General features: G+C 35.7%; 1 protein-coding gene across 1 annotated transcript in view; it reads left to right on the forward strand.

Annotated features, from left to right (window-relative positions):
- The window catches only part of LOC103251561 (dystrophin-like), a gene marked incomplete at both ends in the record, with an annotated part of 504158 nt that overhangs the window by 134247 nt on the left and 352756 nt on the right, over positions 1-17155 (forward strand). The window contains 2 exons of the mRNA XM_008050158.1: positions 3989-4090; positions 16867-16975. Coding sequence (XP_008048349.1) covers positions 3989-4090; positions 16867-16975 — 211 coding nt within the window. The remainder of the gene's footprint in view (positions 1-3988; positions 4091-16866; positions 16976-17155) is intronic.

A 17155-nucleotide genomic window follows, 5' to 3' on the forward strand; every position in this document is an offset into this window, starting at 1 on the left:
TAATTCTTAAAAATAGCATTACGAATTCATATAAGATGTGAAGAGGTTGTTTATACTAGTGGAAATCACATGAACTTTGGATTCAGACCAAGCTGTATTTATTTTTTATTTTTTTTAAAGATGTGGGGTATAATTCAGGGTTAGGTATACAAATGTTCATTATGCAGGTACCCTTGTTGATGAGGTGTGCCCCTCCCTCCCCTGGCAGTTTCCCTCAACTGCCAATCCCACCCTCCTCCCCTAGCAGTTTCCCACTACTGCCAATCCCTTTCTTATAGTATAATTGTTCAAGGTCCACTTATGAGTGAGAACATATGGTACTCTGTTCTTTGTTTCTGTCATAAATCACTGAGCATGACAGACTAAATCCATCCAACTTGCTGCGAAGTCCATATGTTTGTCCTTCTTTATGCTGCATAATATTTCATTGTGTATATGTACCACATTTTTTTAATCCAGTTCAACTTTGAAGGGCAGCATGGTTGGTTCCATGTTTTTGCTATTGTGAATAGAGCTGCAACAAACACACGTGTGCAGGTATCTTTTTTGTAGAATGATTTGAGTTCCTCTGGGTATATTCCCAATAGGGAGATTACTGGATCATATGGAAAGTCAATTTCTAGTTCTTACAGAAATTGCCACACTGTCTTCCAAAGAGGTTACACTAGTTTGCATTTCCATCAGCAGTGTAGAAAAGTTCCTTTTTCTCCGCATCCTCACCAGCATCTGTTCTTGTTTGTTTTATTAATGATGCCCATTCTTACAGGGGTTAGGTGGTATCTCAGTGTGGTTTTGATTTGCATTTCTCTGATGATGAGTGAGGCTGAGCACATTTTCATGTGTCTGTTGGCTGCCTGTATATCTTCTTTTGAGAAGTATCTATTCATGTCTTTTACCCACTTTTTAATGGGGCTGTTTTTTTGTTTGTTTTGGTTTGGTTTTTTTTCTTTTCAGCATGTTTTGAGTTTCCTGTAGATTCTAGATGTTAGGCCTTTGCCAGATACACAGTTGGCAACTATTTTTTCCCGTTCTGTAGGCTGTCTCCCTGCCCTCTTGATGGTTTCTTTTGCTTTGCAGAAGCTCATCAGTTTGATGAGCTCCCACTTGTCTATCTTATTTCTAATGGTATAGGCACTTAGGATTTTGATCAGGAATTGGTTGCCAGTTCCAATTTCCATAAGGGTGTCTCCAGTATTTTCTAAGATTCTTATAGTTTGAGGTTTCACATTTAAGTCTTTCATCCATTTAGAGTTAATTTTTGTGAATGTTGATAAGTAGGGGTCCTGTTTCAATCTTCTGCATGTGATCAGTCAATTATCCCAGCACCATTTACTGAATAGGTTCTCCTATCCCCAGTGGTTATTGTTGGAAGCTTTGTCAAAGATGAGTTGGTTGAGAAATTGAGGCATTGCTTCTGGAATCTCTATCTTGTTCCATTGGTCTGCATGCCTGTTCTTGTACCAATACCAGACTGTTTTGATTACTGTAGCCTTATAGTAAGTTTGAAGTCTGGAAGTGTGATACCTCCTGCTTTGTTTCTTTTGCTACAGATTGTTTTGGCTATTCATGGTCGTTTATGTTTCCATATGAATTTCTGTATTGTCATTTCCAGGTCTGAGAAGAATGATATTGGTAATTTAATGGGTATTGTGTTGAATCTGTAGATTACCTTTGGTAGGACGGACATCTTAACAGTGTTGGTTCTTCCTATCCATGAGCATGAAATATTTTTACATTTGTTTGTGTCTTCTTGGAGGTCTTTCACTTCTCTGGTTAGGAAGATGCCGAGGTATATAATTTTCTTTTTATGGCTATTTTGAATGGGATTGTGCTTTTATTTGCTTCTCCACCTGCTTATTGTTGGTGTATGAGAATGCAGCTGTCTTTTGCACATTTATTTTGTACTCTGAAACTTTGCCAAAGTCATTTATCAGTGCAAGGAGGTTTTTGACAGATTCTCTTGGATTTTCAAGGTATAGGATCATATTGTCAGCAAAGAGGGATAACTTAACTTCCTCTTTCCTATTTGTATACCCCTGATTTCCTTCTCTTCTCTAATTGCCCTAGCTAGAACTTCCAACACAATGTTGAACAAGAAGGGTGAGAGTGGGCAGCCTTGTCTTGTTCCCAAACTATGTTTAAATATTATCTGGGACTACTAGCATACCACCAAGTCTTTCCTTTGTTTTTGTTTTTTTGTTTTGTTTTGTTTTGTTTGAGAAACAAGATCTTGCTATGTTGCCCAGGCTGATTTCTATTGCCCAGCCTCAACCTCCTGGGCTCTAATCACCCTCTTGCCTCAGCGTCTCAAAGGACTGGGATTACAAGTGTGAGCCACCATGTCCCGCCATATAATTTTAAATACATAACTTAGACATTGTGCATTTATCTGGCATGGTAATTTATGATATACATAAATCAAACACATATAGGTGGAAAAATGCAGTTACCTTGTTTTCTCCTCTTAAATCATTTTTACTTTGCTGATCATATGCTCTTTTCTCTACTTCTTTAGTGTAATATATTTCATTTCTCTCTCAGCGTATTTTGAAACCATGTAACCATTTACTACCAAAATGTTTTGCAAATGGAGCATTTAAAGTTGAATTCATGGTGACTGGGGGACCTATTTAGAATTCAGTGCCTCAAACTAGATGTTTCCCATTCCTAATCTTAGATCAGAAATATTTCTACCTCTAGCAAAGACTTACAATCATTCTGAATATTGCACTTTGAGGGAACAATACCTTTTGTTGGCAATAGGCATTAAGACCATCAATTAGCAGTTCTATAAGTGAAGTAGCTAAACTACTGTTCTAAAGGAACTGAAAGGTACAAATGACCATTCACAAGGTTATTTACAGATACTTTGGACCGAGCGCCTGTTTTTCACTGGTATTTATCATAATAAGAACTGGGAAATAGTTCCACTCAAAAGCATGTACTGAGCACCCATAAGTTGTAAAACAGCCTACTGTGCAGTATGAGATAACTTTTTGCACTGATAGGCTGATAGAGAATAAGTAGAAACACAGTATATCCAGGAAGCAGTGGTATGAAGACACATACATACAGCAGTGCTGAGAGGCTACAGAGAGGGAGAAAGAGATATATGGGTTAATCAGGAGTTGCTCTCTGGGGAAGATTGCCCAGGCCCTGACTGATGCCTGACATTGATTAATCGATATTCTATCCTAGTGTTTAACAAGTGCTCCTTCCAAAAGTCTTCTGTAATATTTAACTTCACTTCCTTCAGCTTCAATTTATGCACGTTTCCTTTATCCTCTCTTCAAGAGAGCTAGACAGCAGTCAGTAACAAAACACTTTATATTCATATATCTAAAGGAATGTTTTCTCCTGTCATGCTTCAGTCTTCTCCTGGCTACAGAAAAACAAACACTAAAAAAACTAATGTAATAATTCCTCAAAAGATTTATTTAATTTGACTACTTAACAAATAATAAACTTTGATAATGTGGTTTAAGTGTTTTCTCTTTGGAAAGAAACTTTAAAATGTCGACAGTAATATGGAAAGAATTGTCTGATTTCTATTTCAAAACAAAATTTTAGATCCAATGCCCAAAATAGAATCTTGGAAAATGAGAAGTTTGCAAAATCAAAGGAACATTAAACTATTGAGATTATTGAAGCTAATACTAGTATTTATCCATGTAAATTATATTAATAAATTATACCTCTCATTATTGCATTTTCCTTTTTTGGAAAAGTAGAAAGTTAATGTCTGTGTTTCTATATAAAAGTATTATTATACCATTCAAGAAAATATTGGATAATTTTGTTCTAAACTTTAGTGTGTTTTATATCTCTATTTTTCTTCTCTGTATCAAATGCTACTATTTTCTGCCCCTACATACTAGGCAGAAATTGATCTGCAATACATGTGGCGTCTCCAAGGGTATATTTAAATTTAGTAATTTTATTGCTAACCATGAAGTTAATCTGCACTATATGGGTTCTCTTCCCCCAGGAAACTGAAGTAGCAGTTCAAGCTAAACAACCGGATGTGGAAGAGATTTTGTCTAAAGGGCAGCATTTGTACAAGGAAAAACCAGCCACTCAGCCAGTGAAGGTAATGAAGCAACCTCTAGCAATATCCATTACCTCATAATGGGTTATGCTTCCCCTGTTGTACATTTGCCATTGACGTGGTCTATTTATAATCAATGAAATAACTTGAAGGAAATATTGGCCATACTGTAATAGCAGAGGCAAAGCTGTCTTTTTGATCAACATTTTCTATTTATATATTGTGATCTTGAGGCTATTAACGAGTCATTGCATTAAAGGACTCATTTCTGTCCTGGTGTGCAGCTATCAATACAAAAAGTAGTCCCACCTTCAAGGTAGATTAAATTCTTTGGGGCTTTATTGCTTTGTTTGCCAGCCTTGATGCTTTTCATATTGTTTGGCTTAATTCAAATCAAGCTACTGCATCATACTGTCTGTCTCCAACAGCTGTAAAGAATCACAATATGGTCCGTGACCTTTCTTTTCTCTGTTGCTCTTTCTTATGAATGAGGAAAATCAGCATTCGGGTTTCAGTACTTTATTGGATCAAGAATTTTTAGTGAAATGTCATGTAATTGCTTTTCTCTTTGGTAAAAAGCTGGCCTGGGAGAAAACTTTCTACTGATTTTTCTTCTCTATATGCATTTTAAGTCTAGGGCACATTTATTTACAGGCTATTACATGAGGAGAGAGATGGAAAGCAAGGTCAGTTTTCAAAAAATAACTAATCAATGGCTTCCATTTGCAAATGAGAGTCCAGTGATAAATAGATGTTAGGAATAGGTTACCTTATTCTCTGTAACTGACCAAAATTATAATGGCTCCCATTATGATGAAGGTTTCTCAGAGCCTGTAATGGTGGCTGTTTATTGATCAGTCTTAGTTTCTCAGCTAATGTTGCAGGCTGAGATATAGTGAGCCTCAACCTCATGTTTAAAACTGCTTTAAAACAGTGCAGGTCAATAACCTCATTATACAGGACCAGTTTGTCCTTGCAAACAACATTACCATGGCTTGCTTAGACTCTGTCTTTAAGGTCACAGCTTAATTTTTCTTGTGCTTGGCCCAGGTTTCATTTCTAGAAGATTGTTTGTTTTCCTTGCTGCTTACAAGGGACTTTTCCTTAGGTAAATTTAAATTTTGAGCCTGAACATTATGTCCAAACACCACATGCTAAAAGGCACACGTTTCTCTGTAGATATCAACATACATTTATTCAGGAATACATTGTTTCCACTCATAAAATCCAGAAATATAATTTGTATGCAATCCAAATCTGATGTGATCATTTTTCATAAACAATGTGCTTAGTATTTAGACTGTACAACTAGAAAAAGTACTGAAAGTAGCACATTTCAGGATTCCTGTTGATGTTCTGAAGAAAGCCAGTCCCCAGTAGTGGTTAACAGAATGAGTTTTGCATGATTTCTACCTACTCTTTGTTGATTATCAAAGGACTTTATGCCACACAGTGTATGATTATGAACCAAAGTTTGGCATTGATTGTTACAGATCAAAAATATGCATTTAATTTGGCTTTTACTTTTGTGCTTTTGAAACGAGAGAGAGGAGAGAGAGAGAGAGAAAGAGAGAGAGAGAGAGAGAGAGAGACAGAGAGGTGGAAAGTTAAAGATAAAATCTTTGCTTTCATTTATATGTAAAACAATCCAAGCAGTTGATGAGAACTTATTCCACCGCCACTCAATTCCTGGACCCCTTTGATATCAGAAATGCAGAGCTGGAATTTGCCATCAGAAAGAATTACCTTTCTGAAATAAAAAGAAAGAACAAGGCTATAAGTTCCCTTCTCTTTCACATCCCTGTTGCACTGTTCTTTCTTTCCTTCTCCTTCCCTGTTTTTCCGGTTTTTTTCTCAATTCGGCTCATTTGGGAGAAGCAGAACTTAAGTGAAAACTCATTCCTGTTCTGCCACATCTGCCTTGGGTTTGAAGAAGAATCACGTTGATAGAGGTAAAAAGGCAAGATTGATTTGGGAGATATGGGATGTGGAAAAATAGCTGTCTACCATATAACTTTTATATGGACCATGACCTTGGAAACTCCTAGAGGTTACCTGGGGTCTGTGGTAGCCTAAGACACTAGAAGCTCAAAAAATCAACCTCATAGTTCAGAACATGACACCCAGCTGTACAAGGCAGAAAGCTGTGAGGGCTGTTTAAATCTCGGCATGGAACAAAACTTCCTTTAAAAGGTTAGGAATGATTTTTCTGAAGTGTGATCCATTGCTCTGATAGAACATGAACAAAGCCTTTTTCAACTTTGAGTTCATATATCAAAATGTTTAAATTGTGCTATTTCTAATGCCTCTTCTTAACTCTGAGCTTTCTCACTTCTTAATAGAAAGGGAAAAAAGATCTGAGTAGTCTGCAGCACATTTTCATGAGAAAAGTTTGTTTTTGTTTTTTGTTTTGGGGAGGAGTTGCATTTGGAAACTATAACAACTATGAAGAAATTGATATTTTTTAAATAGAAAATGAAAATCATTCATGCTGTATATGTGAGATTCAGTATTTAAATGGATAATTAGCATGTCCATCGCTTACAGACATTCTAATTAAAGGCACATCAGAGAATGCTTCTGTTTCTTAGGAAATTGACTGTCTATTGGCACCTCCACATTCTGCATCAGACAGCTTGTCTGTTCAGCTCCTACGCGCACCTCCCAAGCTGAGCTCTGACTGGGAACTGGGCTCATTCCTATTCAGTTTCTTTTCATTTTCTTCTTATCTTCACTTCATCAACTTCTCTAGGATTTCTTTAATTTTCAAAGATGGTATATTTTTGGTTTCTTTTTTTTTTTTCCATCTCTGACTAACCAACCTCTTCCTTATTTTCTTTGAGCAATTCCTGTAAAAGGTCAAGTATATACTATGAGGCAATCCCACTCATGACATACATGTAGTACTAAACCTCTGAAGCAAAATTACTGGAAAAAATCTTAGAATAGCATGATTAAAGAGCTAAGCAAGTTGTTTTGCTTTTCCTCTCTTTCGCTCTTTCTCTCTCCCCCCAATCTCCTACCCACCTACACACACACTTTTATTATTTTATTTGTATTGTGTTATTTCATCTTTTCAGAAATTAAGGATTGATGTTGTAAGTTAGGTAAATTGCTTAAAAATTGCTAAAGTTGTATCTTTGGTAATATTTTGTGATGTTACATAGTTGGATTAGTTTTTAAATATAGTTCATTTTCTACAGAGTAGCAACTAGGTACTCAATAGCATTGCACTTAGCAGTTAAAAAGCAGCAAAAACAACTGCTATCAGTCACAACAATAGAAGCAACTACTAAAGAAATAAACCATTTGTTATTTGGTTTTAAAAATTGTTCTTTTTTAACTCTTGAACTTAAGCATTTACATGCCATTTTCTTCTATTCACACTTGTTTTCTGTCACATTTTAAAAATGTGTTTATATGTTTTTAAATGTTCATATCACCTTCCATATATTAGAACTGAGAACATTACTGGAATTTTCAATGCCTTGGTTACTTGCTGAAGTGATAAGATAATGCCAGCTGCTCTGCTTTGCTAATTTTTTCATATTATCAAAAGAAATTGCTTACATGAACCTAATAATATGTTTTACTTACTACACTTGAATTATTTTAAAATGTAACAGAAAAAATAAGGTGTGAGGAGTCTTCTGTATTTGGTTAAAGGATTCCATCCCAACCTTTAGCACAAAATAATTGCCGTAGACAAATGGTCAAGAGGGCAATTGCAATCTTCCAGGCATCATTTCCTCAGATATAAGCTGCAAAATGACAGTATCATTAGTCATTTTCAATTACTGTCAATCACAACCAGGGATGTTTCATTTTCCAAGCTGTTTTGTTGTTAATTTACTGTATTAAGCTGTCTTTTTTCCTCCCAATGAGTTTGTTTTACTGTCAACATCAACAACTTAACATTTCCAGGAACTTACTCAGGGTTTATTATTTGTAGCAGTCTTTAATATATTGCTCACAACAGATGTGCATCTCAAGATTTATTTATGGTATAGCAGGTTGATTGGTGTCTTGTTGGTCAAAATGTTGCCCAATTAGATATTATGGTCATAATAGTATCTGGAGTTGATTACTGTCTTCTTGGTTAAAAAAACACCCAATTAAATATTCTTGTGATTATAACACACTTTAAATTGTATAATCATCTACCATGCACATGATCTCATTTACCTAATGCAATTTTTTATAACATCAAAAATCAACAGATAACATACGTAAGTTGTCCCCTCAAATAATCAAGTCTATTTTGATGGATTCATTCATGAGTGAGCACAATTTCTGTGCCAATAACAATGACAAAAGGTGGGATGGGACTTATAAAAAGAAGGTAACAATATTAGAGGTATTTTATAATGTATTAATGCATGAGTAGCAGCGTTTTACTTTTTAAAATACAAACTTGTTTTACAACTGAGGGGAAAAAAAACCTATGAGAAGTTGGATAGATACTAATCACAATGCTTGAGCATGGGGAGACCTCAACTTCCCCTAGGAAAAGATAAAATTTACAATAGATTTTTGAGTTACTTGTAAGCATAAGCATTTAGAAATATGGATGATATTTTAAAATGTCTAATTATATTTAATTTCTTAATTGAGCAGGACTTCCATATTTGCTGTCTTACATTTTATAAAATAACACGTTAATTTAGAAATATTGCATTTGTCATGTATATATTTTCTGAAACAATTTAATTCATACTCTTCATATGTAGATTCTAGAATTCTAGAGCTCATCTTTTTTCCTCTAAGTTATTTGCAATATGACACTGTTTGAATTGCTTCATGATACTGTTAAAGCCCTCTGGCCAAAGACTGCAAGGAACATGATGCCTATAATCAAAGAAGTAGGAATATTTAGTTTATTGCAGCAAAGGAGAAAACATTTCAGACCGATTATGCACATCTCAGTAAGAGGGCGTTAAAAAAGCTTCTTACAGAGTTCACTTGGCTGGGTGATTCTAAGGAAGAAGTAGGAAAGTGAAAACCATCTCTGATTAGATGCTGTCAAGAAAGAGTCAATGTGATGATCAGGTATCTTGATTTTCATCTGGAAGGTGAGAGGATTAAAGCAGGGCTAGAGGTGTCATGGGCAAAGAAGCAGCAGTGCCTCATATTAGTCATTTCTGTGACAGCAGTGGCCTTGTCTCTGTCTTGTTCTCATCATGGCCATGGGGTGGCCTTGTCTCTGCCTAGTTTATTTTCTGTGAATGTTTGTTATGCCCACTAGGACCATCATGGCCTCACTAGTTGCTAGATACTAGTAGGGACATTTTTCACTTTCTCAACGCTATCCCTGAAATTTTTATTCTAAACCCTAATATCTATTCACAACATTTAAAGAAAACTGATCTTTTCTTTTTTCTTATATATGATTTTTTTGTTTCCCCTATAGACTCACATATTGCTTTGCGTTTTATTGTGTGCCTTTTTAAAATTATCTTTAAAAGACTTATTTATAATGACCTTCACCACTGGTGATTGTGAAGTTATACATTAGAAATAATTGCTAATGGTTTAATAATTTTCTTCACTTCCTTTTTTTTAATTAAGAAAATTCTGTCAGAATACTTCCACAAGCATTCCATATTAACAGCCTTTGAGGTTATTTCAGGCGAATGTGTAATATTGTTGTTCGAACAAAACAATAGAGACAAGGGAGGCATTCATTACAAAGGCTGTAATATGAGCTGACTTTCTTTTCTGAGGAAATATTTGGGTGAAAAGTTTAAATTTACTTACTCAGTAGCTTATACTGGAACTCAGTAAGCATTTTAGAGATTTGAATTTTACCTCCGGTACTAAGTTGTATTGATTACATTCATTTAGACAGACATAGAGACATAGAGGTTTCAATTACAATATTACATTCATGTTTGTGTATACACAGTCAATGGTGAATTCCTTTATTGATCCAGCACATATTAATTACATACCAAGTACTGGCACAAAAGGAAAGTATATTTTTAAATTTTGAAATCCCAAACTCAAATAGAGTTTAAAACTATATAACATTTGATTTATTTTACAAATAAATGACATTTTAATTATTGTACTGAATGAATAAATTATTTTTCCTTACTTATTATCCCACCTCAAGTAACATCTATTTCTATAATGCTTTCTTTTCTTAATAATACAAATTATAAAAATCATTCAATATTTTGAATATACAAATATTGAGGCAGAAAAGCACCCACAATTGTATCTGCCTTAGGAAAAAAATTTGTTTTAAAAATTAGTTCAAAAAATTAATTTTCATAGATACATAATAGTTGTACATACTTGTGGGGTTACATGATATTTTGATACAACCATATAATATATAATGATCAAGTCATTTTATGACTTGATGATTGGGATCTCCATCACCTTAAACATTTGTCCATTTTAAATTTAAAAAGGAAAGCTATATTCAGAAATCATTTTTTCTTATAATTAATTCCTGCTCTTCATACAGAAAAAAATGTTAGCTGGGCTCAGTGGCTCAGCCTTAATCCTGTGCCTTTGGGAGGCTGAGGTGAGTGAATTGCCTGAGCCCGTGGGTTCAAGACCCACCTGGACAGCGAGACCTCTTCTCTGCAATAAATCAAAAAATCAGCCGGGCGTAGGAGCGCATGCCTGTAATTCTGGCTACTTGGAAGGCTGAGGCGGAAGGATCGCCGGATCCCAGCAAGTCGAGGCTGCGGTGGCCAGGAGAGGCCACTGCACTCCAGTCTGGGCGACAGAGTGAGACTCCAACTCAAAAAAAAAAATAATATTTGACTGCAAAAAGTTACCTATCATAAAACTAATTTTCTTATTTTAGAAACATGCTCTCAACATTTCTCCATTTTGGCAAAATATAAATTCACTCTGATTATTGAGTTTGTAGTTCTTTTGTGGAAAAGTTTGAACCTTGGACCTGTAATTTAGTTAACATATTCAAAGTTTAAAAATATTGAAAATCTAGTCAAGAACAGCACTTGAAAACTATTATACCACAGACTTGATATTTTAAGAAATTGGGATTTAAACAGATATTTGATTTCCTTAAAGATTATGAATATGTATTACAAATTGCTATATTTTACAGATTTTTATTGAGCATTGCTTAAAGTTTATTATATGAAGAACACTGCCCTAGTTGCCACAAATAGTTTTTGCTACCCAAAAGTATTTTACAGCTTAAGAGAAAAGATGAGAGAATACAAAATATGTGCACATGCCAGAGAAGCAAAAGGCAAAATTAAACAAAACAAGAACTTGCATAATATATAAATAATCAAGTTCAAGTCTAAAGTACATTAAACTTTTGAAGTTGCAGGAGTATTTTTGTGACTAGTCAGATAAAAAAACTATTGCCATTTAATAAATTATATTATTTGTTAATAATTATGAAATATTAGAAAATATACAGTTATGAACTTATTGTACCTTTGGCCCTTTGCAATATCCTCAGATGTTTGTGGTATGTTGGAAGTACTACTTAATTTTAAAAATCTACCTCTATGTTTGAAATTACAGTAATCAGTCACTTAGCTATAGGGAAATAACAGTGGGAAAGATAACATTTGAATAAATAGATAGAGTAGATATATAACATTTGAGTAAATTGATAGTAAAGGAAAACATCTGAGTAAATAAATTTTATGTGTCATTAAAAGGGTAATTAAGTATGCAAACATGTTATTTTCCAAATAATCAAAACCTTTCCTTTAAGCACTGAAATATTTTTTATTGTAACTCTTCTAATGAAAACTTTTATTGGCTACCCTGTTTTACTTCATTAAGCGGTGCATAATATCTAACCAACAATTTTATAGTACTTGACAGTTCACAGTTCTTTTCACATAAAACATCTCATTTAGTTTCTCCAACAAAGCTATGAGTTAGGTGGTAGTATTATAGCCACGTTTTAAGGATGATAAATCTGTGTGACCTATCTGATTTACCAAGGATCACATAACCAGTAGTCATGAAATAGGACTGAAATTCAAGACTTCTGATTCTAAATCACAAGGTAATTTAAACTTTTCTTAATTTTCAGGGGTATCATTAGAACATCAATTTTTGCTCTGTTTAGTGATACAGTAATATATGTAGACCATAAAGAAATTCAGTGCAGATCATTCTTTCTTCAGTTAAGACTCAGATGAAATGGTTAATTCACTTTTAGAAGTCAGACTCTAAGATGAAAAACTTAAAACTAAAAATAAAAAGCCTTAATTTGACCCGATGTCAGACACAGTAGACATAACCTCCAAAGCACAGATGGTAATTAAAATAGGAAATAATGAATTTTTTAGTATAATACATTTGTTTTTAATACAGTTTATTTATTTTAAAATTTACATCTTTTAATCTTATAAATGGCTGTGTTTAACAATCAATCTGTAAAATTATTGAAATGTGACAATAATATATCTTCTCCCCTTTCTTTTCCTGCTTTATTCTTATAAAATATGTAATATTATTTATATTTTGAATTTATAAAAGCTATGGTGTGCTATACATCTTATGTCTCTTAGCTTTTCAAAAATTCGTGACTGTTTTAAGTTTCCACCACATTGCTCTACATACACCTAGCTGGTTGATTTTTACTATTGCATACTATTCCTTAACGTGTATCCATCATAGTCAGTCAGCCATTGCTTTTTTTTTTTTTTGAATTGGAGTCTCACTCTGTCGCCCAGACTGGAGTGCAGTGGCCGCTCCCGGCCACCGCAGCCTCGACCTGCCGGGCTCCGGCGATCCTTCCGCCTCAGCCTTCCAAGTAGCTGGAACTACAGGCGTGCACTACCACGCCCGGCTAATTTTTTATTTACTGTAGAGATGAGGTCTCGCCAAGTTGCCGAGGCGGGTCTCGCAGTCAGCCATTTCTTTAACATGCACACCCGTATTGGCTTCAATTCCCCACAATGCAGCAAAAAACTTTGTTGTACTCCCTTGTGCTCTTGGAAACCTGAGTGAAACTTCTCTGGCACACACTGAAGCGGGAATATAATCAGTAGGATTTTTTGTTCGTTTTTTAACTTATGCCCACAATTCTCCTGGCAATCACCAGTTGCAACTGAAGTTGCAGCTCTCTGCTTTAGATGAGTCTTTTTCTTCCCTTATTTACCACCTAGTCTCCATAGGTCGCGACCCTGGTCTAAGAAATTAATGTTTCAAATACAGTTTGGTTAAGGAATTATAAAAGCCTAATAAAATCATCGCAAGCATGGAAAACCTACCTCGATTTTTTAAAACTCTTCTATTTTAAAAAAATCATCCACGGTATATAATTCATTTTGTTGTCAATTTGGAGAGAGGAGCACACAGTTACCGCTGTTTTTTTTTCCCCTTCATTCAAAACACACTGATAGGGTAGACTCAAAGAAACATCTTGATAGAAAGTTCTCTTCAGCATTTACCAGCTCAAAATCTCAACTACCACAGACAGGAAAAATAAATGCACAGACAATAAAAATTTATTTATAAATAAATAAATCTCAGCTACCATAGACAAGAAAAATAAATAAATGCAATAAAAATAGACAAGAAAAAATAAATACACGAACAAGAAAAAATAAATTTAAAAAATAGTGTACAATTTCTGTACACACCCCTCTACATTTTTCTGTATGACCAAAGTCTTCAGTCAGGTTGACCACTTCTCACTCCTAACTCGTGTCTCTGCTCCTTTGTGATAAAACCCACGTTTTATCACGTGACTCCTCTGCTCTAAACACCTTCATTCACACTCTGGTTTTAGGAGAGAATTTGATAATCTCACATTACAAGGCCTTAATAAATTGTCAGCCGGGCTCAGTGGCTCAGTCTGTAATCCCACACCTTGGGAGGCTGAGGTGAGTGGATTGGCTAAGCCCACGGGTTCAAGACCCGCCTGGGCAACTTGGCGAGACCTCATCTCTACAATAAATCAAAAAATCAGCTGGGCGTGGTAGTGCATGCCTGTAATTCTGGCTACTTGGAAGGCTGAGGCGGAAGGATCACCGAAGCCCAGCAGTTCGAGGCTGCGGTGGCAGGGAGCCACTGCCCTCCAGTCTGGCCGACAGAGTGAGACTCCAACTCAAAAAAAATTTAAAAATAAAATAAATAAATAAATTGTCAAGAAATCTGGTCTAGTAGTTCCATATTGTTCCTTGTAAACACTGTAGTCCAGATAATCAGGACAAGCTATCTGCATTTTGTTAGAAAGGATTGATATCTCTTTTCTCTGTTCTTTTGCACGTGCTCTTCTCTCTGTCTAAAATGTCCCCCCTTCACCTGACACTCAAATGGAACCTTTCTGAAAACTCCCTAGTGATCTTTCAAGATCAGTTCAGATATTAACTTCTTGGGGTAAGCTATTGTCCTCTCCAGGTTGAGTTAAGCTGTCCCACCAATGTATCTTGTTGAAATCATTATTATTCCTTTAAAAACTTTGCTGTAATTTATTTACATGTCTGTTTTCTCCACAACGCTGTGAATACTTAGAGGTTACTATCTTCATTTTTTTGTAAATTAAATAACTGGCACAAAGATTGACACAGAGTAGCAGCTGAACATTTTTTTCTTTGAATGAATAAACAAAAGAATGAATGTTTTTATTGAAGTGATTAGCATTAAGTTAATGATTGGCTTTAAACCACAACGTGTATATAAAACAATCCAGTTAGGTTGGGTTCATTAACATTTCTATCTACTCAATAGCTCTTTAAAGAGTTTGTAGTTTTTGACACTTTCTACTCTGATTCTTCAGACTAGAAATGCAATTTCTGTTCATATATTCATCTTAACCAAATCCAACATCAGTTAAATTATTTGTATTCCTGACAACATAAGCATAGGAATTTACAGCTGTATAAAAATGCAGCTATTACCTTCTACAGACACTAGTAAAGCTTTTAAGAGTAGTGCTATTGTACTGGTAAGGTATTGCTAGTTCTAACAAACTAAAAATGTCAGTGGCTTTACCCAATAGCAGTATTCTTCTTGCTCATATAGCAGTCCTATGTATGTTCTTTCCTGGCCAACCTGAGTGTGTTAATACAGGAACCTAGGTTCTGTCCATCGTGTGCCTCTGCCTGCCATTCCTTTGGCAGTTTTGCTCTACTAAGGTTTCTCAAGAGAATGAAGTCCTATTGAAATTATCTAATGGCCTATGTTCTTATTTTTTCAAGAAGGGTGTATATCTAATCCATCATATTTGCTTAGATAACTCATGAAGTATAAAAGGTGCCTTAGGCTTTGGTCACAGACAGTCAGCATCAATATCACCTGAAAAACTCTGGGGCTGTTGCTATACAACAATCGTGTTTTAACAAAGCCTCCAGATGATTTTGTTGACCCTAAAGTATGAAAACCACTGCTCTAGGGCATTAGGACTTAATTCTCTCCCCAGTCAGTTGTAAAGGTTTGACACAGGACCTTGGAGTCCTCTGCTTCCAGTCAATGAAAAAAAGAAAAGAAAAGAAAAGAATGAAAGAAAAAAACAAACCTCTCATTTTTTAAAAGCCTCAGCCTTAAGCTGACAGATATCACTTCTGTTCATATTCTACTGGCTATAACTAATCATATGACTGCCCAGTGGTATGTTAAAATCAGCTAAAGTCAGCTCAGGGGGGCCTATTGCTACGTTTGTAGGCATTGTGTGGCTATCTGATGCTATCTTGGGAACTTAAAATTGACCATGTTGAGAGTATTTACACCACATAAATTGTCAAACACTAAATTCAGGGTGTTGTGGGTTTTTGTTTTTTCCCCCGGAAAACCAGTTATTAAACATCCGTCAACACACCACTGCCCATATACAGGCTTGGCTGACTCCACAGGGAGCTCTGCAGCTGAAATAGCCATTCAAACATGTCCTGCTTTGAGCCAAATTAGTCAGGTCTTAATACCTTACCTTGATCTGTTGTTGAGTGAGGGTTGCCCAGGGAAACATATGCCCTTAGACGAGGCAGCTTTCTGCAGCTGAGGCAATCCCTGAAGGGATTGACAACTGATGACTGTTCACTGATATTGTTTCTATCAACTGGGACAAGAGTATTTCCTTGAAGGGTGCTCTGGGTGGTACATTCTCATGCCTATCATTGTCCCTTTCTCTGAGAGATTCTGTTATAATCGATCTGGGGTGAGTCAAGGCATTAGAATTGTTTTTTGGTTTGGTTTTTTTTGGTTTTTTTTTTGAGTTGGAGTCTCACTCTGTCGCCCAGGCTGGAGTGCAGTGGCCGCTCCCGGCCACCGCAGCCTCGACCTGCTGGGCTCCGGCGATCCTTCCGCCTCAGCCTTCCAAGTAGCCAGAATTACAGGCATGTGCTACCACGCCTGGCTGATTTTTTGATTTATTGCAGAGATGAGGTCTCGCTGCCCAGGCGGGTCTTGAACCCGCGGGCTCAGGCAATCCACTCACTTCAGCCTCCCAAAGGCACGGGATTACAGGCTGAACCACCGAGCCTGGCTTAGAATTGTTTTTAAAGTTATCTGGATAATTATAGTATGCAGCCACAGTAAATACTATTTAAGACTTAAGTCAATTGCTGAGGGGAAACTGTTTTTTGTTTCTGTTGTTTTCACCAATGTTTGCACTCTACTTACTTTAAATGAAATTGTGCCTGGAGGAAAAGTTTGTATGCAGCAATCAATAAATATTTGTAGGGTGGTTGGCTAAAATAATTATAATTACTTTAAAAGAAATTCTGCCCGAAAAATTAATTTAGAAGTAAAATATAATAGAAATTCAATAATATGTTCACAAAATGGATTAAGAAGTTCATGAATTAAGTTATCTTCAAGGTGTTAATCAAATAAGTAATGCGTATGCTTTTCTACTTCAGAGGAAGTTAGAAGATCTGAGCTCTGAGTGGAAGGCGGTAAACCGTTTACTTCAAGAGCTGAGGGCAAAGCGTCCTGACCTAGCTCCTGGACTGACCACTATTGGAACTTGTAAGTATACCGGATCCCTTTACTGCTGGTTTTAGCTATTTACTTAAAAGCACAACTGTGAGGTGATCTCTGGTTGAAAAAGAAAATTTGTTTCGTTTCTGAAGATAGGAATGAACCATTGTGTTATTGAGTATGCAAAGAGTCTTAGGGTGGGTTCCTTGGAAATTGACTTAGAGTGTT

Source organism: Carlito syrichta, unplaced genomic scaffold (genome assembly GCF_000164805.1).
Source record: "Carlito syrichta isolate Samal-C Ts95f unplaced genomic scaffold, Tarsius_syrichta-2.0.1 Scaffold58783, whole genome shotgun sequence".
In the NCBI taxonomy this organism is placed as follows: Eukaryota; Metazoa; Chordata; class Mammalia; order Primates; family Tarsiidae; genus Carlito; species Carlito syrichta.